We start from the raw sequence: 24133 nt of genomic DNA, 5'->3' as shown, positions 1-24133 counted from the left end.
ATAGCTCCTTGTATAACTGGTAACTGGTATAAAGCCACAAGTAGAAAGCACTTCATGAATTTGGTAAGATTACTCTGCTTGTCGCTGCAGCAAATAAAGGTTTCATGCAGGTATCAGTTTTAAACCAAACCTCAAAGGATGAGTATACTTGTATTCGGTTGGGAATGGGAAAAGAATGCAGTAAGCTGAGACCCAGGTGAAAGGGAGGACCTGGGTTCCTTCAGTGAACAGTGGTAAATAAGCTAGACTTCTTAACTGTGCACTTCTTGTAAATGGGTTCTTTCTTGCATCAGGTTTTTAGAATTCAAGTAATGGTGAGCCTGTTGTTAATCTCAGGTCCAGCTGTTACACTTCTGGTTTTGATGTAGAACACCTTGATTCTCCTGAGGGTCTGATTTAATGAAAATTTTACTTGTACTTTTAGAATGACAGTAGAGAACGGCATGAGCACAGCAGCGAAAGGAGGCGGCGCGGCAATCCTGAGCCCGTGTCTAATGGAGGACCCCAGGGTGACACACTGCAGGCAGTGGAACAAGATGATGAAGAAGATGAGGAACTGACTCTGAAATATGGCGCCAAACACGTGATCATGCTCTTTGTCCCCGTGACTCTCTGTATGGTGGTGGTGGTGGCTACCATCAAATCAGTCAGCTTTTACACCCGAAAGGATGGGCAGCTGTATGTATGAGTGTTTTGTTTTATTATTCTCGAGACCAGTGTAGCTTTTCTTCACAGCATGTCATCTCCAGCTCGAAGGCCTCTGAGCTGAAGGGGCACAAAGGCTAGAGAGTTCTTCACTCAGAAGGAGTTGAGAGAGTGAGGAGTTATTTGTTACTTGATGTTTTAAGTAGAGAAAATGAAAGCCACAGAGCTAGATTTCCTGTATGGTGTCACTAAGGGCTGAATTTATTTGGAATTGAGTGGGTAAAGAGTTGAATAGTAATCTTTCCCACTTCATGGCCATTGGGCCCATTGTTCTTTGCCTGGAACATCCTTTTCTAACTTAGGTGGATTAATTCCTATTATCCTACTCACTTTGGCTTAAATGTTAAGTCCAAAGATAACTTCCCTGATCCTCCTAACAAAAATAGGTACTTTCTGGTATTCTTTCTCGTAGCATTCTGTTCTTTTTCACTTGTAGCAATATGCAAATATGTATATATTTATTTACATTATTTGTTCAATACCTGGTTTCCTTCTATACTGTAAGTTCTATCAGGCCACTTTGTTTCCAGGGCAAAATATGTATTAAATGCTCAGCGGAAAAAAACAGTTGTTAATTGCAAGGATGAAGAATTAATGCAAGCTGGCGCTCTTGGAGAACTGTCATGTATATTCTCTGGCACTGTTGGTGTCAGTCTTTTGCCTCCCAGAAAAATGCTTTGATTCATATGTCACCTAGTTCTGTCTCTAGGATTCTCATGGGGCTCAACTTTTAAGTGGATTTTAGAATTTGAAATTGGCAAGTGTCTGAAAAACTGTGGGGTGCTGAAAGCAAGCTTTTAATCTTTAGGAGAAAGGCTAAGACAGTGAGTAAAGGGCAGGAGTTAGAGACAATAGCCAAAAGAGATTGAGGAATATTCTCTGTAGGAGTTAGAGTTAGGTTTGGCTACATATTATAGAACAAGGGTTAGCAAGCTATAACCCGCAGGTCAGATCTGCCTGTCATCTGTTTTTATAGCTAAAGTTTTATTGGAACACAACCATGTCCATGCAGTTTATATTGTCTATGCCTGCTTTTATAATGACAGAGTTGCCATTATATGACCAACAAAGCTTAAAATATTTACTCTCTAGTCCTTTGCAGAAAGTTTGCTGACCCCGTTATAGAAAATCAAAACAACTGGTTTACATGATAAAGATATTTTCTCTCTCTCCCACGGTGTGCAGAGGTGGTCAGTCCAGATTGGTGTAGTGGCTTCACGTTCATCAAGGACTCAGGCTCCTCCTTTCTTCTTTCGCTGCTATACTCTACGTTATTCCAGGGTCTGTACTCCAGGTTATTGTGGGTGCTGGAGCCCTAGCCTTCATTCAGCAGGAAGGAGAAGGGGAAAGAAGGACATAAGACATCTCTCAGCAGAATTAACTCCTTTCTTAGAAGTTCTACACAACACATCTACTTATAACTCATTGGCCATTACTTAGTCTCATGGCCACACCTGACTATATATAGAGTCAGAAACAGTCTTTTAGCTGGGAACATTGGCACCTAGAGTAAAAGTGTTTTTATGTGAATGAGAAAGAAGGGGAAGATGGACATATGGCATTATCTCAAGACAACTCCAGTTGCAGTCACCCTAAAGATGAAAGATAATAATTATAATCCATATTACCTTCCTCTGATAACCACTTGTAGCCTGGGTAGTTTTACGTGGCAGAGTCTGGTTCTTCTGCAAATCACTAATAAGCTGTGGAGAAGGAACATTTGAGGAGGTAATTATTTCACTATATAGTGCCCACTGCATGAAACCAGTGTCTGGCTACATGGAAGTCCACCTCTCCATGTTTTAGATGTCTCCTTTTATTTTGAAGTACTTACTTTAGAGGCTAGCTATTTTTCTTAGGGTAAAGATTCTTGGCTGGATTGATGAAATGGAAAAAAGTAACATATCAATTGAATCAAAGCAACAAACCTTGGGTTGGAGAGGGTATGTGGTTTGGGATAACACTTACCTGGGGCTTTTGTGTTTTGTTTTACTGTAGAATCTATACTCCATTCACAGAAGACACAGAGACTGTGGGCCAGAGAGCCCTGCACTCCATTCTGAATGCTGCTATCATGATCAGCGTCATTGTTGTCATGACCATTCTCCTGGTGGCTCTATATAAATACAGATGCTACAAGGTGAGCACAGAGACAGAGCTTTGCGTTTCACCATGTTCTTTTCATGATTGGGCTTTCCTGTCACATGCCTTAATTGGTCTAGTAAAGAAAAAGATCTTATATTCTTGAACTAAGTTATTTTTTAGTTTTTTTCCCTCTCATTGTGGAACATTTGAAAAATACAAAAAGGCATACATAGAAAACAAATGTTTGCATATTATATCACAATCTAAATGGTTTTAACATTTTGATTTGTGATATATACACATATATACATATATATGTATATATGTGTATAATACATATATACACACACATATATATATACGTATATATATATATGTATACGTATATATATATATAATTCCAAAGGGATATATCCTAAGACCTTTGGTGTTCCCTCATTCACAAATAGCATAATATAATATATTTGTCCCCATAAAATAACATATAACTTAAAAAAATCATATTGAGGCAGCTGGATGGCTCAGTTGGTTAGAGCGCGAGCTCTGAACAACAGAGTTGCTGGTTCGATTCCCACATGGGCCAGTGAGCTGTGCCCTCTACATCTAGATTGAAGACAACCAGCTGCCGCTGAGCTCCTGGAGGGTAGCCGGATGGCTCAGTTGGTTAGAGAGCGAGCTCTCAACAACTAGGTTGCCGGTTCAATTCCCACATGGAATGGTGGGCGGTACCCCCTGCAACTGAAGATTAAAAACGGCAACTGGACTTAGAGTGGAGCTGCGCCCTCCACAACTAGATTGAAGGACAATGACTTGAGGCTGATGGGCCCTGGAGAAACACACTGTTCCCCAATAAAATTTAAAAAAAACAATCATATTATATTTTCATACTTTTGCACAGAACAATCAAGCCACCTTTAGATGCTGATTTAAACTTATTGGTGACTGGCTATATTCCCACTTCCAAATTGGTAACCATCCATCATTCCCTCACCACCTCTCTTGCAGTAGCACTGATTCTTTCTTTGGGAAACAAGGGCAGGGGAGGTTGTGCAGGAAAGACACACACCTAACTTTCCTAGCCTCTGCTTCCCTAGCTCACTCTCTAGCTAAGTGACTCACTTTTGAATTTCAGCCACCAGGCACATGTTCCAGATTTATGCCTCAAGAAAATGACAAATTATTAACAGTCATGAACCTTTAGGGTCATTCTCAAATAAATACTAACTTTCCAAATATTGAAGTCTACTCTATTTCCCCTTAGTATTTACTTGTGTGTATTTTTTAACATAATTAAAAAGCTTATTAATCAGTATGTGTCCTTTCTTTATTTTAACTTTGGCATAAGCAATTTTCCATATTATAAATTCTTAGAAAGTACATCTTAACAGCTACATAATATTTAACTCAATGGGTGTATTGTAATTTACTTCCCCTAATTTCCCTCACGTTGGACATTTAAGTTGTTTCCAGTTTTTCACTATTCTAAAAAACAATGAGTGTCTTTATGCATAGAGCTTTTTCATTTTTTCAGATTTTCTTAGGGTAAAATCCTAGACAGAATTTTTGGAGCAAATTATTTGCATATTTTTAACTGTCTCGGTACGCTAAATTCCCTTTTCGAAATGATAGTATCAGTTTGTACTTAACACTGGTAGTGAATGAACGATCTGTCTTACCTTACCTTTACCAGCATTGAATTTAAAAAATTTTAAAAATCTGTGCTAATTTTTATAGGCAAAACAAAATGTCTTAATTTGCATTTAGTTGATTACTAGTAAGATTGGATACCTTTTCAGTGTTCACAAACTCTAAAATTATACAAGGTTTAACCTTGTTTGTTGAACGTTTGGATGGGTAGAAGTGTTAGCCTAGGTGGTGAACATCTGTAGTCTGACGTTAGCGTATAGAGAAGGTGGAAGAGGAAATGTGTGATGATGATGACATGAAGTCATCAGAAGGCCAGAGAGCAAACAACGTAAACCCATGCTGGAAAAGCAGTCTCCTCCCACTGTTCAAATGTGCTCATGACTTAAGTACTTTTCTTGATCCCTTTTTTCACCATATATATTGTCTGCATATACATGTTTACTTGCCAGTTCCAGTTTTCTGCTTTATTGGACTCACTTTGTGACTTTTATCTCGACTATATGCAACTTTTGTTTTTCACATGTTATTGGGAGTGATTGGGGTCACATCCACACCTGTGCATCCTGGGGATGGTCCCCTAAGTTCCTAACAGCTTTAAAAGGTTTCTTTCTTGAGTTTCTTCCTTTCTGTAGTCTCCCAGATACTTTCTGGTTTTTGGCCTTCCCTGTTTCTTTCCTTCAGCCAGAAAGCTGGGCTTTATTTTCCCAGTGTCAGAGCCAACAGGTGGGAGGACAGAGAGAAATATAGCAAGGGCCATTTGCCTCACTGTCTGGGAACTACAGCTCCTCCAATCAAATGGGAAGTGCTTCCCCTCCTCCTAAATGTTAGGCTCCTGCCGCCCCCATTGCCACCACCACTGGATTGTTTGGGGGCTGGATGTGAAAGAATGGAGAAAATGGAAAAACCAGAAAATAGGATTTTTCATTCTATTTTGGTGTTAGGAGACCTCTTTCCTGTTCCTCTGGCCAGAACTGGAGGGTTTCTCCTGCTGCTCTCACTGTCTTGCTAAAAGAACACTCTGGATGTGTTGAGTACTGGTGGGGAGGGTAGTACTGGAGGGAAAAAAAGTGGTAAACTCACTATTGGTCCCCGAGTACTTTTCATTCCCCAGTTCACCTGCCTCTCTTTACTTTTCAGATCCTCAACTAGCAGCTGCATGCATTCTGTCCAGGTTTTATAGCTGCATTTGGTGGGAGAAACAGGATGGGATGTGCTTTTACTCCGTGTTGCCTAGCACCTATCTTGATATATTTTTGGTCAGTTTTGTGTATCTTTTAGTTGTGCTTCATTTTACACTGTCTGAAAAGTTTATATTCAACCAGATTTCCACATTTACTCGTTCATTTATGTTGTTTTGCGTTTTTAATGTTCAAGTCTTAGCAAGCACAGGCCAAGTCTATAAAAACAAGTTGTTTACTTGGACTCCTAGTATAAAGTAAAAGCTTTTGAGTCAGAAATTCAGAAACTTGCCAGTACCTGTTTGGAAATGATCCCTGGGGATTTGTTATGTCAGTGGTTGCTTGTGCAATGCCTATAAGAAGCACAAGAAGCTAAAAGACCAAACAGACTTTAAAAAGTGTCAGTCAAGTGTAAATGAATCAGGAGGCTTTGGCTCGAAATAAATGGTAAAGACCTATTTAAGGGTCTTAGGGTTTGTAGACTGGACACATAATTAGGCCATATGCTGAGTGTTACAAAGAAGAAAAAAAAGCTGAGGGTTCTTATTAAAAAAAAAAAAACATTCTTGAGAAGAATCAGTTCTGCATTCTTAGCCTCTATATTGGTCCTAGATGGTAATCCTCTAGACGACCAGTGGTCTGGATAATGGATGTCAGATGGTCTGGATAGTAAACATTCTTTCCTTAGTCTTTCAGGAGGTAATCAGAGGATTATATGGAGGTTTGATGTATATCCAGGTATTAAAACAGGACTGGAAATTTAAATTTAAGTTCCCAGGCTAGTTAAAACAAGAATAAAACCATTTTCTCATGTCTCAGTATACTTGATTTTAGTAATTTAGCAGCTTGACTATAGTGACTCCATATCTTGATTTCTCAAAAGGTGGAAAACGGAAAAGGCAGTTATTATTATTTGTTGTAGATGGAACTATATAGCTTATTTAAGTCACATGACTTCTCGCCTGGATAGTTCAGAGTTTAGAGGAAACACTTGCTGTTCTGTACTGAAACAGGGCTCTTTTCATTCAGAGCATTTAGCACAGGAAAGATAAGTAGGGATTTTTGCAAGATGAGAAAGACCTGTTTTACAATCTGATGTTCTAGTAAAAAGGGGAGATGCTATTAAGTCATCATCAGAAGAGACTTTGAATTCAGGTCATAACTCAGAAAATGATAACACAAATCACCAACTTAAATAGGAAAACTGTTTACAACCATTACTATAGGCAAAGGGCAAATATTGTAATGTAAAGATCACTTACAGATCATTAAGAAAATTATGAACATCCTAATAAGAAATTTTAAAAATTCCAAGCAGAAAAATTACGAAGGAAATATAGCTGGCCAATAGAGAGACGTGAATATATGTTTCCTCATTATTAAAAAAGAAATACATATTAAAATAACAAACTAACATATTTTATCTATTAACTTGGTAAAGATCAATCCAGCCTTTTTTGTGAAGTCATTAAACCAATGTTTCAATAGTCAGTGATTAGAAAAAGTGTGTGCACTTTGATTCAGTAATTTTGCTTTCATGATTTTTTTCCTAAAAGAATTAGAAATATAGAAAAATATTTGCATGCTAGTAATTTATCCTAGCATAAATTGTAATTGAAAAAAAAGGGAAAACACCACAAATTCCTGCCTAAGGAAAAGGTTAAGTTGTGGGTTCATCTCTATAAATTATTTGGTCATTTAAAAATTACTTAAAAAATATTTGGTGGCATGAGAATATCTGTAATAAAAAATTAAGTTTTAAAAAAGAAGAATGTATTATAACTTGATTCTAATTTTGTTAAAAGGTCTTTACACATGCCTACATAGGCAGGCAGAAAACATAATCTGAAAAGAAAATGTTAATATTAACTTTGGTTGTCATTGCTCAGTGGGAATTATTTTCTTCTAGTGTTTCTCTGTTTTCTAAATGTTATGTGCATGTTACTTTGGTATTCACAAAAATGCTGTTTTTTTTTTTTTAAATAAACAATATCCCCATGTTCCCTTGCTGAAAAAACAAGGTAAAAAGCATTTCTCAAGAAAGATGAGAATTTCTAGTATGTAATATTTGCTCTGGCCTTTAATATGGAGCTTAAGGTGGAAAACCAGTACACATCTTTAAAGCATTTGTCTTGTAATATTTTACATGCTTTTTAGTTTTGTAAATTGGATTATTTCTAAAGCTGAGACCTATGAGCTTGATGAGGTGGGATGCAGGTGGGGAGATTTCTTTCTGCTTAAGCTATATTGTTTTTTTTTACAGAAGAAATAGAGTAAGGGCTCCCTTTAGAATATTTTGCTGAAGTTGAAGTATTTAGAGGGAAATATACAGGTATCCTCAGTTTACTGTGATATGTATTAAAAATAAGCTGGACTAATAGATAGATGGATAGAAATGTTGCAAAGCAAGTATAGCAAAATGTGAATGGTAGAATTTAGGTGGTATATGGATGTTCACTGCAAAAATCGTTAAACTTTGCTGTGTGTTTGAAAAATTTTATAATAAAACATTGGAAAATTTTTGTGGAAGAACAGAAACTAAATTTAATAAAAATTTTTAAAGAGAGTCTGAAAATTTTAAATAAATCTTTTTTGTTTTTCAAAGGAATTAACAATCACAAATAACCTTGGGTGATCAAAACAGAACCACAAGAGAAAATTAACATAGATTCTAATCACAACTAGACTTTAGACTTTGATAGCTTAGATCCTGATTATTGGAACAACTGGATCTGGTAGTGCTGGTGGAAGATTTAGAAAAAAAATGAAGACGAAATAATATTCTTGATTTGGAGGTTTTCTTTTCTCTCCTTTCGTCACAGTTTGATTTGATCTGTTTTGATTAAGAGATATATTTGGAAACATTGGTTTTGTAGCTCTTTCTGTCATTAAACAATAAAGTTCACTGAAAGATTAAAGCAAAAAAAAAAAAAGAGGAAAGCAAATTATGGGTGTTTCCATCTCGAAATATTTTCACTCTTGGTTAGAAATTACTTGGCACTTTATTGTACTTTTTCTGTTTTTAAAAACCCCATACTTTTTGGGTTGTATAGTATTTTCCCAAATATACCCATAACATAAAATTTCCATTTAAAGTTTTCATCTTGTGTAATAGATTACAAAAACGAATTCTAATTCTATCTCTTCACATTAATAAGCTGTACATAAGTAACAGAGAGTAATATTTATATAGTGCTGTATGAATTCTGCATAATAATGATGGACTGAATTTTAAGTGTTTCAAAGAATTCATAATAGTAATACTTATTAATGAATGATGTAAAACGTAGAAAGCATTGCAATACTTAATTGAAACTTCAGATTCTGAATATTCTTTTGTCAAATGGTTATATAGTTTAGAAGGCTTATTTTCTTTGTACAGTTAATGTATGCATACACAGGTTACCTAACTAAATGATTTTCAGTTTTATTTATCAAGTATTTATTTAATTTATTTATTGTTTATGTTAGAAATACTACATAATTCCTCCACTGAAAATGTTGCTACTTTAAAGTTTAAAATGTCAACTGTTGACTCTATTGATAATTCGATATTTTAGAATGCATTCTTTTCTTTTTAAAATTTCACCTATTTCTAAAGGAACAAGGGTCTATATATGTTTTGCTGAAATTTCTATGTGCTATTATGAGTTGTTCAGCCCCAAAGAGTTCTAGTATAAGAATTCACTGAACCCAAAGCCATTTGTGTTCTGCCATTTGAAAAGCATAACATATACAGAAATAGTATACTATTTTTGAAGTCACAAATTTGCACTTCTTTAGAGCTTCGGGATCTGTTAATTATATTGAAATTCTTTCTTTTCTAGGTTATCCATGCTTGGCTTATTATTTCATCGCTATTGTTGCTATTCTTTTTCTCATTCATTTATTTGGGGTAAGTGTGAAATATTTGGTCTGCTTTTCAGAAATTAACAATGTTTGGGCTCTCTGTCATTTAGAGCCGTGTCTTTTATTGATGAACTATTCTTAAATTATAATTGTTCCCATATATAGATCATACTTGGTATATATAAGACGAGTTAATATTATCGATATTCTTCTGTTCATCCTTACTTATAAGTAAGTAGAACTGAAAGAACTGAAAACTATAGTCAATTCTAAGTCTTTTTTAGTGAAGAATTTAATTCTTTCAGGGAAGAATTTTTTGTATTCTTTACTTCCAGTAGAAATCTATGAATCAGAATGTTAAGGATTTCAAGAAAGTATATAAATATGATTTAATTAATTTTCAAACCCTTATATCGTTTCATCAGTGAGTTATTTTTTTCCAAATGAAATGTTGCATGAAAATTTTACACATAAAATAGAAAAAATAGAGCTGCTCTGTTGAAGAGAATAGAGAGGCTCAGAGATTTGCCAACCTGGCCTTTCTCTCAGCACCAGTGGTAGAAATAACGTTTGTAAACCATTGCACTAGCTCTTAAATTAGGAACAGAAGCAATAAAACTACTAAATAAATTGATGAATTTGGTAGAGCCAGCAAGAAAAAACGATAGACAAAAGAAACAAATGTGAGAATCTATATGAAATGGATGATTTTCTAGAAAAAATTATCAAAACTGACCACTGATGCAATAGAAAATCTAAATAGAGCAAAGAAAAAATACAGAGGGTTGTTGAAGAAGTTCTCATCCTACCTCCACCAATAACAACAGTACATCATTTTATAAAGCCAGCATCACATTGATACTAAAACCCTCTAAATTACCAAGAAAAAGGAAACTAGACCAATCCTATTTATTGATATCAAAAGAATAACTAAGTATTAGCACACAGGATTCAGCAACACATCGAGGAAATAATACCTTATGACAAAATGGGGTTTGTTTGCTGAATGGAACACTGGTTCATTATTAGCAAATTTCAATTTAAGTCACCATGTTACTAAGTCATCATCTCTGTACATGCTGAAAGGCATTTGATAAAATTTAACACCTGTTCTTCATGAAATTCTGTAATAAAACAAATGGATAGTTCCTTCTTTACATGATAAAATGAATAAATCTCTTCTAAAAGTCAGTATCATCTTCATATGGAAATTCTAGAAGCATGCCTATTATGTCAGTAACAAGATGAGGATTTTCTTTATCAATATTGTCGTCTGACATTGCTCTGGAGGGAATAGAGCACAATTAAATGAGAGAAAGACATACAAGCTATACGATTTGGAAAAGAAGGTTAAATTACCAGTATTTGGAGTTAAAATGATTGTGTACTTAGTTTCAGAACTCACCAAAAGGCAATTAGAATCACTTAAGTAAACTTGGCAAGGCATCTGAATACAAAATTAATTCAGTAGCATTCATGAAGACACTAGTTAGAGAACATAATGAAAGGAAAAAAATCCCATTTATGACTTGAACATAGTGTGAAAGATTTCTGCCCTGAAAAGCATTGCTGAGATAAGACCGAAGCAGACCTAAATAAATGGAGATATACTATGTCCATGGATCAGAAGACTTAATATTGTTCAGATGAATCAATAAACAAATTATGGTATACCCATATAATGCCAAAAAAAAAAAAATCCCATTTATGATAGCTGCAAAAAAGACAAAAATATCTAGGTTTAAACAAGAATTGCAAGATTTATTAAGAAATTTTTAAATGCTTCTGAAGGGCTTGGAAGACTTAAATAGAAAGCTATACCAGGTTTCATAGGAAGACTTAGTATCATAAAGATGTCAGTTCTCTCTAAGTATATTGTAAAAATTAATATAAGCCCAACAAAAATATGAACAATTTATTTTTGATCTGGGCAAGATAATTCTAAGTTTATTTGGAAAAATTAATAAGAAGTTACTGCAAAGAATTTTGAAAAAGAAGAAAAATGAAGGGATACTAGTCCTCCCTGATTTGAAAATATAATAAACCTACAGTAATTAAAATAGGACACCTGCACCATGATGGAATTTAAGATAAAGGTAGTATAGAATCAGTAGGCTATAGATGGATTATGTATTCATAGTAATTGGTGTTGGGATAATCAGGTTGCAGGGAAATGAACAAGCACACACTGGTTTATAACTTTTAAGAGCAGTTTGGCATATTATTAAAATTTTAAGTGTATGTGTCCTGAACCTAATAATTTGTAGGAACAATCATTGTAGCATTGTTTCTAATAGCAAAAGAATGGATGGAATCACTCTAAATGTCCATCATCAGAAAACTGGTTAAATAAATTAGGGTACATTTATTGAGTAAAGCCATTAAAAAGAAAGAGGCAGCTCTGATATACTAATGTGGAAAGATCTCCGTGAGTATTGTTAAGAGAAAAAAGCCTGGTATAGAACAGTGTATACAATATGCTATTCTTTATGTTTAATAAAGTATATGTGATATGTATAGACAATCACTGGAAGGATGCACATGAAATTAATAATAGTACTTTCCTTTGGAGAGGGGCACTGTGGGACAAGGTGGGGAGGAAAACTTACTTTTCACAGTATGTATCGTGAATTTTATATTATACGTGTATTACCTAGCCAAAGATTAATAATAATTTGTGGGGTTTTTTGTGTTTTTTGTTTTGTTTTGTTTTTGTTTTTGTTTTTGAGTGCTAGGATATCTGAAATGCTTAATACAAATAGCTGCATTGTCTGGAAATTTCAACATTTATTTTGAGATTTCAAAATGGAAAAATCGTCTTTCTGGATAGTCTCGGCAGCCAAAGTTTGTACTTAAATAAGTGCTTGCTTTCTCTTCAATTACGAAAAAGCATCTTCTGTACTTGTAATCTGTTTATTTTTAGATGGTGGAATTTTATCCCCCAAAATTAAAATAGTGTTTTGTTCATTACAAAAATGACTTAACAGTCATTGAGGAGGGAGGGAGGGAGATAAGAAGGAGGGAGGAAGAGAGGCAGGGAGGGGGGGGGAGAGAGAGAGAGAGAAAGAGAGAGAGAGAGAGAGAGAGAGAGAGAGAGAGAGAGAGAGAGGTCACAAGATTATAAAGAAAAAGAAAAAAGTGAAAAAAATGACCAGACTCCCATCATCTAAAGATAAGTCTCTCATCCTGTCAGGAGTCACTATATGGATATATTGCTCTCACTACTCACACATTGTTTCATAAATGAGATCATTTTTTTCCCCCAGGCAACAGTGTTTCATGTCTAGCTATATTCCATATTTGTGGGTGTGTATACAAAATATATACGTTTTTAATGGCTGTACTAAATTTCATTTTAGGAAAATAATATACATCCTACCTATAAAATGTATAAAATGTATTGTGCATGTTTAATTTTTTCCAATTTCCGTTATTTTAAATGAGGGTTTCCCAAAGTGTAGAATGGCATTTTAGATGGTATCCAGCCTTTTTTAGTTTTTGTACTTGTACTTATTTTTATAGTCTGTGATACTGGTTTCCCATTTATATGAATTACACATTTTTCGTTAAAATAAGCTCAACTTGAGGGAAAAAGTTAATTTAAAGAAAAGTGTTAAATAATAGCCTAGTTGATATAGATATGGTAAAAATGTGAAGGTGTAGGAAATGAATATCTAATGTTTGGGAACCATAGTTCTAAACAATGTTTTGATGAATTATTGTACATAAATCTTTTTACATCTCTATGTAATTATTTTCAGGGAAGTGTTTAAAACCTATAACGTTGCCATGGACTACATTACTGTTGCACTCTTAATCTGGAATTTTGGTGTAGTGGGAATGATTGCCATTCATTGGAAAGGTCCTCTGCGACTCCAGCAGGCGTATCTCATTATGATCAGTGCCCTCATGGCCCTGGTGTTTATCAAGTACCTCCCAGAGTGGACCGCGTGGCTCATCTTGGCTGTGATTTCAGTATATGGTAAAACCCAAGACTGACATTGTGTTTGTTACAGAAATGCCTCACGCGTGTGTTTTCCTTCATCTTCCCGTTATCTTGACTTATGAAAATTATAATGGTTATACCCCATAACTTTAGGTTATATAGTACTTGATGGTTTGCAAAGTACTCATCTATTATTCCATAGCCATGATTAAGAATGCTGTTTCTAGACTCCATCCGATCAGCACTGCTAAATACTTTGTACTCAGAGATTTTACTAATATGTTCTGTTCAGTGCCTTTTTCAACAATCACAATTTGTCTTCACCTTCAAAGGGACACATATCTTTCTTTACCTAGCTACCCATAGAGTACTTAAGCATCCTTACCATTGCACACAATCTTTGCAGACTAGATCTTAACCACATCCAGCTTTCTCCAGGAGCACAGAAATAACATCACGCTGATATCATCCTCTGAAGACATTCATTTGACATCCTCATTGAGGTCATACAAATAGTCACAAAGGAGCTCAGAAGAGGGGGTGGTTGGCATTTCCCTGTACATAGTACAAGGCCCTGCCACCCCAGTTAAATTCCTAAAAACTACTTAGTAAGCTGAGGGCTTCTGCATCTCTGACACTGTCAAGAAATAGCAATTGACCCCCTGCACCCACAATGTTAAAACAAGCCCAGTAACTTTTAGGCCTTTTTGGGACCTGTAGGTAACATATTCTTCATTTACAAATTTTATGTAAGCCTGTTTATACTATTACAAATTGGCCCATCTTGAATTGGCGCCCCTTACAACAAAGGGCTCTAGAATCTGTCCAAATTGTGATACAACAGTCACTCCCATTAATGTTCCCTCCCTGCCCCCAGAGAATCATTCATTGTAGAGGCTTTAGCAACCTCCTCTCAAACTTTCTGAAATCTCTGGATCATCCATGATGATACTAAGTTGGCCATGGGTTTCTGGTGGGAGAAACTGCCCTTAGTCCAGTACCATACACCATTAGGATGGCAGTTTCTGACTGCGTAGTAAGTTCTCCTGGAAACAGAGATTCTCACATATCTTCAGGGTATGTGAAGCTCCATATCCTTCTCCATTTCCTCGGTATCATGGAGGCAGCATTCTACAGCTCAGCTCAGCCACCGGGGCCTCCTTGCTAAGACCAAACTGTTACCTGCAGGAGAGGGTAGCCTCTTCTGTCCTCAGTCCATTGTCAGTTGACAAGGTATTAGAGAATGTCAGGCCTCTCTGGGAACTTTGGCTATGCTGGGAGTCCTTTGGGATCAAATCAAATGAGTGAACAGCAGTGGAAACTGGAACACTTTTGTGGACAGTATCAATACTACATGTGGTAGAGTTTATTGAAAAGCTGCTGCTTTTCATTCCTTAATCCGCGTGTCTTTGATCGAAGAATGGGGTCCAACAGTCAGCAAAATTAATGTTAGGCAGTCATCTTACCCTGGCCAACAACTGGCTCCACCTGTGCATTTTTACAGATTCGTGGGCCATTGCCAATGTCTAGCCATCTGGTTCTGCTAATGGTGGCAACAGCAATTACTTATCCAAGGTTTCCCTCTTTGGAGAATATAACCTTGAGAACCTCTTGTCTCAGATACCCAAAACATAAATCAGGGTTATATATGTCTCTGTGCATATTAAAGCCACAATACAGGCTTCACTTTAGCCACTTTGGATTTCCAGACATGGTTAATAGTGACCATCTCACTTCTGAAAATATACGATGCTGGGCTCTTAGGTGTTCAGTGAAACTGTCACCACCCTTACCAGTCTCGGGCTACAGGCCTTATTGGGGCAGCATTATGACATACTAGAGCAAGTTAAAATTTAATTAAATGAAGCAGGACGTATTTCCATCATCAGAGGTGAATTGTAATAAAGAGTAATGAAGAGTCTGATTCCATTTTTGATATTTAAAAACAAGAAAATGCTAGTTCTGGGGACAGACTGTGTAGGTTCACATCCAGGCTCTTCTACTGTCACTTATTGGCTATGTGACTACAGACACATTACTCAACCCCTAAGTCTTAGTTGTCGTGAAGGTTAAATTGAACGATACATATAACACTTAGAACAGTATATCAGTAAATGTTAGCTGTTATTTTTTTCTTACTATATAATACTGTGAAGTAAGCAAGGCGGTTTTCCTTGTTTTACTGCTAAGAAACCTAATGTATATAGAGGTAAAGTATTTGCACAAGCTTTTGCTGTTTGATGTAGAATTGGAATCCCAAGTCCAGTATTCTTTCTACTACAGCATACTATTTCTTCCATCAATTCTCAGTTTCTTCTTCAGAGCTTCGAGTTCATTTAAAATAAGAGACTTGTATCCATCCAGTTTTTAGAGTAATGATTCTCAACTTCATTTTTACAAGGTCTCAAGATATTTTAATTTTTCACAAAGGTTCTAAACAAAATTAATTTTAATTCACATTAATTGCTCTAAAAATAAGGGAGTTTATTATTTAGCAGTTCTATAAGGGGGAGTGTGGCATAAAACCAAGATAGTTACAGGACATGACAGCTTCAAACAGGTTGAAAATCCCATTGTTTTGGAGCACAGCAAATTTCCATTTTCTTTCCAAAACAAATCAAATTGAAAGCAGTGAAGGTACCAATTTCCATGTGTGTGTGCGTGTGTGTGTGTGTGATCTTTAGTAGTAGTAGTAGTAGTAGTAGTAATAGTAGTATACAAGAAGACATGACCACTTGGCAGGCGTGAGGTTTTTTTACTTAATTGCATCTGAATGATAGTAATGTCAACATAAGCTATCAAGTCTTCCTTAAAAATTTTAGCTGTACCTGTTTTATATTTTTAAATGTTTGAAATTATTTTCTATATTTCTATTTCTGAATTTTCATGACACACAAAATGTAAGAAAAATTGCAGTTGTGGAAAAGATGGTGGTAGAATCAAGAATAATAGAATAATAGAGGAAGCATGTGGCTTCCTCTCTGAGTCGCTGTTTTTGTGAAATAACCATTTTTCAGCACCACGTGTATTCTAAGACCTGAATATTTGTGAAGTGCTTTTGACAGGAGAACTAAAGAAATATGCAATTACGTGACAACTTTTGTGTAATAAAAATGTATTTAAAGTTAAAAAAAAAAGAAATACTAAACTTTCTCATGGAAAGGTTTATTAGTTTTTTGTTTTTTTTTAATTCACTGCCCTTTTATTTCAAACACCCCTAAGTAATACATATTCTGTTTTTAAAAAGGAGAGATGAATCTCTTCTCTGCTCTTCATATTTTGAAAAGTTCAGTCAACTCCCCACTATTAAATTCCTCTTAAAGCTTCTGTCTGTGACACCTAGGTATGGTTTGTTTGATAATGACTTGTTCTTGGTTCTACTTATTGGAAATTGACAACTGTTCTAGAATAGTTCTGTCTTGTCATTATCTCTGCCTCTTTTCTTCAAAGTGAGAAGACTTATTCATAGAACCCAGTGATGACACACTAAACTAACCAAATAGCATCAAAACCGAAATGAAATTTACACAGATCTTCTGTATGCTTTCATGTATTTTTTGAGGTTGTTGTGTCCCCCATCAGTTTACCTGCTATTTATTTCATATTCATTATTCATATTTCACATCCTTTTGTGTAAAAAAAAAAAATTCAACCTTTTCCATTAGTTAATTCCTCCCTAACATACCCCTTTACAAATTTAGCCAATACATTTCTTACAGATATTTTTTCCATTTTTCTCTTTCTAGATTTAGTGGCTGTTTTGTGTCCAAAAGGCCCACTCCGTATGCTGGTTGAAACAGCTCAGGAGAGAAATGAAACTCTCTTTCCAGCTCTCATTTACTCCTGTAAGTATTTCGGAATGATACTAAGTTAGTAAACAGCTTAGAATTTATAGGAGTTCAAACACATGTGGTCATTATCATGGTACTTTTTCTCATCTTAAATGTATGGCATTAATGGAACTTCTGCAGATCTCCATTTCCTTGCAAATTGTCTTCTATGTGACATTGATTCAAGAGAGTTTTCAGTATGTGTAGAGCTAGAAGAAATAGTTAGAGACTGGGGAGCCAATATTCTCATTTAAAATATTACTAGTCAAGTGTTATTGAGTACTTGTTATATACAGATATTGCAAGTGAATCGTGTCCTGGCTTATGAAAGAATTGTACTGTTCCTCCAGAATGTGCTTGCCTTTTTTTTTCTTCTTTTTTTCGGCTTATAGGCATACTCTTCCTAATCATTCAGTAAATATTTATTGATCATTGGCCTGATCTGCTCCCACTGTGGAGGACATGAAGGTGATTAAGCTACTCAGAGCTCATTTGCTTAGAGTTTAGAAGTTAGATGAGACAAGTATATAAACAAGCAACATCCAAGCAGAGTGTTATCAGATTCTGAAGAGACATGATCAAACTGTAGAGAGAGTTCAGAAGAGGGAAAATCTGGCTGGGGAATCAGGGAAGGCTTCATGGAAGAGGCAGCATTTGGATTGAACTTTTTAAGATGAGTAGGATTTCAGCAAGCACAGATGGGAGTTGATTTCAAAAATGGGCTTGTCACAAAGAGTGGCTTGCAGACGTAAATGTGGGGCCCCTATCAGATTTCAAGTATTCAATTTGACTAGAATATAGGTTACAAAATGGGGAGAGTACTAGGAAGAGTTTGGAAAGGCAGATTAGGGCAAGATCAAAAATAGCTTTGAGTGACTGGTTTAGATCTCTGTATGCTTTCATGATCACTGGGGAATCAGAGGATGTTCTCGAGCAGAACAAAAAACAAGAACATAGGAGAATATGTGACAGAGACGAGATGTAAGCCCCAAATGTTTACTGTCTGCCCCTTTACAGAAAAAGTTTGCTGACCCCTGATTTCTGTAGTAATACTAAATATTAAAACAAAAGAGTTTGTAGCAATAGTTTTTGATGCTTACATAAAGAAAGAAGATCAGATAAATAACTGCTGCCTTTATTGACAAGAAGGCTCCAGAAATCCATAAGCCTTGTAAATGGTGGTTGCCTTTCTGTTCCTCTTATTTGGGTTTCGATTTAGTTGAACAGTGTATTGTCTTCCTGGCTTATGTTGGGTTATTGTATAGTGAAACTTGTTTGATCCCAAAATTACAAAGCCATGGTGAACGAGGAAGTATGTCTACTGTAGAATTTTCAGCCTCTTTGGTCATGTATTTCTTTTATAAGTTATTCAGGAAGTCTAAGAGTGTTAAGGCCATGGATATAATTATAAAATCAGTAACAAAAAGCCAGAGAGACATAGATATCAAGTATTTTGTTTAAAATTGTTTACAATGACCAGTTTGGACTCAGGTTGCTGCTGGCATTTGGTTCCTGCTGGCATTTGGTTCCTGCTGTAGCCCTGTAGAGTGCATGATTATATGTATTTTTATGTTCTTTAATTGGTGTTTTCAGGATAAATTCCAAAAAGTGGTATTTCTGAGTTGAAGGGTTAAAGCACCTGTAGTTTTGTAAGATGTTACCAAGTTCCCTCCAATCAGGGTTATACCATTTTTAATTCCAACTGCAATGTATGAGAAGCACCATGTTAAAATATCCACATTGCCTCTTAACAAAATGTGACAAAGATGTGTGTTTATATCTAGATAGATCTATATCTATCTATCTATCTATCTATCTATCTATCTATCTATCTATCTTGTGTGTGTGTCCGTGGAAGGGACATAGAAGAGACCAATTGACTCTCCCCTTTGTGTTTATTGCTTTTAACCTTTTTTTCTTATTCCCTATGTATAACAGAGTTTAGCATTATTGAAAATCCCAGAAATGAGACATAATATGAAGAAAACTTATTCCATGCATTTTTAGAGTTGTAATAATCATCTGATGCTTTTGTGAGCCCTAGTTTGTCCTCTAATTTAGTTCCAAGAAGTAATTTTCATGAGTGAATTCACATTATTGTAGGATATTCAACTAGTCCAGCTATTGTCTCAGTGGAATCTTGCTGGCCTGGACAGTTTTCCTTTTGGTTACTTTTCACGGACTGTAAATGATGATGAACAGTTTTAAAATAGCAGCTGCAGTTTGAAAGCTACAGCAAACAGTCAGTTAAAGAATTTTTTTTATATTCTCAAATCAAAGAGAATCTTTTGTGGTTTTTAATACGCATTTACTTTGATTGTTAAGGATTCTTAAGGCAACATTAAGAAAATTGGTGATTTGTGTAGAGAACTAATGGCCTGCTGTCTATTTGTGTATTTTCCTTCTGTGTTTCCAGTTTTCACCTTGACTTTTGTCTTTCTCAACAGCTACAATGGTGTGGTTGGTGAATATGGCAAAAGGAGACCCAGAAGCCCCAAGGAAGGTCTCCCGAAGCTCCAATTATAATGTACAAAGTAGGTGACTTTTATTTAGTAATTTCTTGGTTTTCAGGGTCATTGTCATCTTTAGAGGCTAACAATGATTTGGTCATAGATTCCTTTGAGAATCTCCTAAAAGTTGTGGTAATACCCTAAATATGTAAGGAGTTCCGATGTTCCAAACCCAATAGTACAGCCAAAGCACCCTAGATTAAGAATTTCTGCCATTAAATAGCATTAATATCAGTATGGAAAGGTTTAAGTTGAGGCTATAATTTTAAAAGAAAAAATAAGCTCTCTCTCCAAACATGTTAAAAATGAGAATCTCTTGTCTGACGTGGCCAGAGTAACTTAAATAGAAGTTTATTTGAGATGTGGTAATGTTTATACTGAGAAGATGAAATATTCCAGGTGGACATGACTTTTTGGAGCAGGATAGTAATGATGACCTAGGATGGGAGGGAGATAGGAAGGCCCACTCGTGGGTATCACAGAAGATGTTAAGGAGAACATAAGTTAGGAGCTGTTATTAGAAAGAGTTGAATAATAAAACAATATCAGTAGTTAAGAAGAAAGTAAACGGGTCGGCCTGCTGACTCAGTTAGTTTTAGCGCTGTGCTCCTAACGCTGAGGTCGCCGGTTCAATTCCCACATGGTCCACTGAGCTGCGCCCTCTACAGCTAAGATTGTGAACAACAGCTCTCCCTGGAGCTGGGCTGCTGTGAGCAGCCGGAGGTCAGCGTGGGCTGCTGTGTGCTGCCTGCTGCCGGCTGCTGTGGCCATTGTGAGTAGCCTTGAGCAGCCGGCAGCTGGCGAGAGCTGCCGTGAGCGGCCAACCGGCGACTGGCAACCGACTGCCTCAGCAGGTGGAGCACAAAACTCATAATACCAAGATGGGCCAGGGAGCTGTGTTTTACACAACTAGATTGAGAAACAACGGCTTGAACCAAAGTGTGGGGGGGTGGGAGGGTGGGGGAGATGGAAGAAGGGGGAAAAAGGAGAAAGGAAACTTTTAAAATAAAAACAAAAGCTAACCTTATGAGGAAGCTGAAAAACAGGCAGAATAAAAGTTGGTGAGAGAAAAGGGCGTTAAATAAGTGGCTGTTTTTCAGAAAAGGAAGAGTTTATATTTTATAGAGCCAAGAAAACTGCTGGTTTAGCATTTTGGTAACTGTGAGGAGGACATTTTCACCTGAGAATTCCTATTTGGACCCAAAGGTATCAGGCCTGTTCTGCAGTGAGCAAGGTAACAGAACAAGGAGACATTATACCAGTAGTAGACCTAGAAGAGAAGTAGGAAATACAGTATATTGGAAATAACTGCTGCAAGTCTGGTTATCGTGTTAACCTGTGTTAAGCGAAAGAAAATTGAAAGATTGGTTGTCATGAGTATATATGTTTATGTATATATGCATATGAGTTTGTATTTGGCACATCAGGATTTTACCCTTTTGACAACTGTTGGTCGAGCACCTAACTGATGTTTCGTTAGATACTGGGGACAGAGCACTGAATGAGATATCTCGTCCCTGGGGAGCTTATAACCTATTTGGGGAGACACAAACATTCAACAAATAATTCATACAGTTGTGATAAGCCCTATAAAGGAGAAGTGTAAGTTGCCCTGAAAGTTTATAGTATAGGAATTTCATTTATTCTGGAAAGTCAAGGAAGGCTTTCCGGAGGAAGTGATAATAGGAGATGGCCAGCTGAAGAGTGGAAGGAAGATTTTTCCAGAAGAAGAAACAACATGGGCAAGGGCCCCAAAGTGAGAAGTATCTGGATGAACTGCAGAGTCCTCAGTGGGAGTGCTGGCGGTATTTTGGTGGGGCAGTTCTTCATTGTATGGGGCTTCTCACATTGCAGGATATTTAGCGTTCCTGGCCCTTCACCCACTAAATGTTGGTAGTGGCTTCGAGGTATTGCAATAACTAAAAACTCCTCCATCATAGTTATTTCCAGACACCTCCTGGAACGGAAGTGCTACCCTCTAGTTGAAAACCACTGTTAGAGGAACTAGAAGTTAGATTGGAACAAAAGGGCACAGAGCTCCAAGGGGGATGTCTATAGAGGGGAAGAAATAATAGAACTGGGAGGTTACCTGAGTGTAAACTCTGTTAGAATGTTTGAGGATGAATTAGTCAAAAATAATACATAGGAAATTAGTTAAGGGTAAAGACGTGACAGTTTTCCAGGGAAAAGAAAAAGTTGTATGAAAGAAGCAAGTGTAGTTTATTCTAGCTGTAGCAAAGTAGTTTAGTTGTGAACACTATTTGCATAATGATAGTATACAAACTGAACTTAACATAAAATTATGACATTGAGAATATTGGGAGAGTTAAATTTATATGTGTGCATGAGTATGGGAGCTAATGCTTCCATCTTCCCTATAGGAAGTATTAATATCTAAAATAAAAGCATCAAGATGTAGCACTATAAACATTCTATTTATAATTAATTATGGAGGTAAATACCCAAAGAAAACAGCTGAAAGAGTTGAAAGCAGGAATGAGGATTAGGAGTGAGGAGGGATGGGGCAGAGCAGAGACTGCTGTTTTTATTTATAAACTTTATGCTTATATGATTTCATAAACTCCAAACTAGGGAATATTCCAGTTTATGGAGACCTGGTTAAGGAAAAGAATACGAATTATAAATCCAGAATTGCAAGAGCCCTTCCCAGAGAAAGTCCATGCAAGTGAGAGGCCTAAAGTATATAAGCTTTATTTATTCATGGTAAATTTACCTCTGCTATGAACATGTATCACTTTTATTAAAACAAAAAGTAAAGGAGGGGAAAAAATATTATCAACTTACATATTTTAATTATTTTTGATGTATGGAAGGTTCTCAAGACTATCATGTTACGCTCACAATTTTCAGTCAGACTGACTGTCATAACAAAATGACTAGCCCATACAAAATGCGCCCCTCTTTTCTCTTCCCTCCTCCCCCTAGTAATGGTCTACTTTTGTAACTTAGTCACTAAAGACAGTGGTGAGTGCCATCAGTTAGGAAGCTTTCGGCTGCAAACATCAGAAAACCCAATTCCTTTGCTTTAAACAAAAAAATGTGTTCTCTCACATGACCAGAATCCTGAGCTGTAGACATTTATAGGGTTGTTTAATTTTGTGGCTCATTGGTGTTATCAAGGGCCCAGGTTCTTTCCATCTTCCTGCTCTGCCATCCTTAGGTGTGGGCTTGGTCCTCAGCCTGCTGCTCCTCATAGTCACAAAGTGACAAGTGCAGTTCGAGGCATCATGTCCAGATAAGACAACATCCAGGGGAAGAAAGGGATGGTTGGTATCTTCCTGTTTCTCTTAAAGTGAGAAAAATTTCCCCCAAATTCCCAGCAGACTTTGCCTCACACGTGACTAATACCTAACCCACAGCCATAGAACTTTCATTGGGAAGAGGAATGATGAAATTATCATGCTTGGCTTGGATTGATCAGGATTTACCCCCAGAGTATTGTGGGTGAGAGGTGGAAACCCAAACAAATCAGAGCTCTGCCCTCAGGAATAAGGGGAGAAATGGCTGGTGGGTGAGCAACCAGCAGTGCAGGCCTTACTGCAGCCCGTGATGCATGGTTTCAGAGCCAGCTAACCTAGTAGCAGTGAAAATCAAGTAGTTACTGTTCCCATATACTTAAAAGTATTAAAAAGTTGTCTAAATGTTAAGCTGTGATTTCCTCTTTTTCTTGAAGGCACAGGGAATGAGCCACAAAACTCTGTGACAGAAAATGACGATGGCGGCTTCAATGAAGAGTGGGAAGCTCAGAGGGACAGTCACCTAGGACCTCATCAGTCTACGCCTGAGTCACGAACTGCTGTCCAGGAACTTTCTAGCAACGTCCTCGCCAGTGAGGACCCAGAGGAAAGTATGTGCATTTCTCTAGTTAAAAAGTCATGGATTATTACTTTAGGTGCTGCATTATCAAACTCTCCCAAAATAAAATGAATCGAGAGTGTTACAGTCCAATTCCAAATAACACTACAGCTTTTAGTGGGTAATACCAATAGTTGGTGCTTTTCTCATAGTTAAATGTGTTAATAGCTCAAATTCTGCCCCTCAGATTTTTGAAATTGGCCCTTTAGAGCCTGATCTTTGGCATTTGTTTTACAAGGGAAAAGGTTTCTTTGCAATTATTATTCTAGTAAGACTTCATGGCTGCAGTATATTTGTGTACAAAAACTTCATTAATATATTTCACGCTTTGCTGTACAGAGACCTATGGATTTGAATATATCAAACTTTTACAGTGTTATTCCCTTTGTTGGCAAGCACTATATTTTAAAGAAAATCAAAGGGATCTAGGTTATGGGCAGAAATGTAAGCATTTGTTCAGTGTCTAAGATGTGTTGTCACTTAGATTTAGGTTAGCAGTTGGGGCTT

The 24133-nt window shown here is 36.5% G+C and overlaps 1 protein-coding gene across 3 annotated transcripts in view; it reads left to right on the top strand.

The window, feature by feature from the left end:
- Positions 1 to 24133, top strand: part of PSEN1 (presenilin 1) — a 62679-nt gene that overhangs the window by 26084 nt on the left and 12462 nt on the right. For all 3 annotated transcript variants that reach the window (XM_033107685.1, XM_033107683.1, XM_033107684.1), the window contains exons 4-10: positions 425 to 678; positions 2704 to 2845; positions 9443 to 9510; positions 13226 to 13446; positions 17157 to 17255; positions 19688 to 19774; positions 23445 to 23618. In XM_033107685.1, coding sequence (XP_032963576.1) covers positions 425 to 678; positions 2704 to 2845; positions 9443 to 9510; positions 13226 to 13446; positions 17157 to 17255; positions 19688 to 19774; positions 23445 to 23618 — 1045 coding nt within the window. The remainder of the gene's footprint in view (positions 1 to 424; positions 679 to 2703; positions 2846 to 9442; positions 9511 to 13225; positions 13447 to 17156; positions 17256 to 19687; positions 19775 to 23444; positions 23619 to 24133) is intronic.

Source organism: Rhinolophus ferrumequinum, chromosome 6 (assembly GCF_004115265.2).
Source record: "Rhinolophus ferrumequinum isolate MPI-CBG mRhiFer1 chromosome 6, mRhiFer1_v1.p, whole genome shotgun sequence".
Classification (NCBI taxonomy): domain Eukaryota; kingdom Metazoa; phylum Chordata; class Mammalia; order Chiroptera; family Rhinolophidae; genus Rhinolophus; species Rhinolophus ferrumequinum.
The sequence above is the reverse complement of the archived record's forward strand: the minus strand, read 5'-3'. Positions and strand labels throughout refer to the sequence as shown.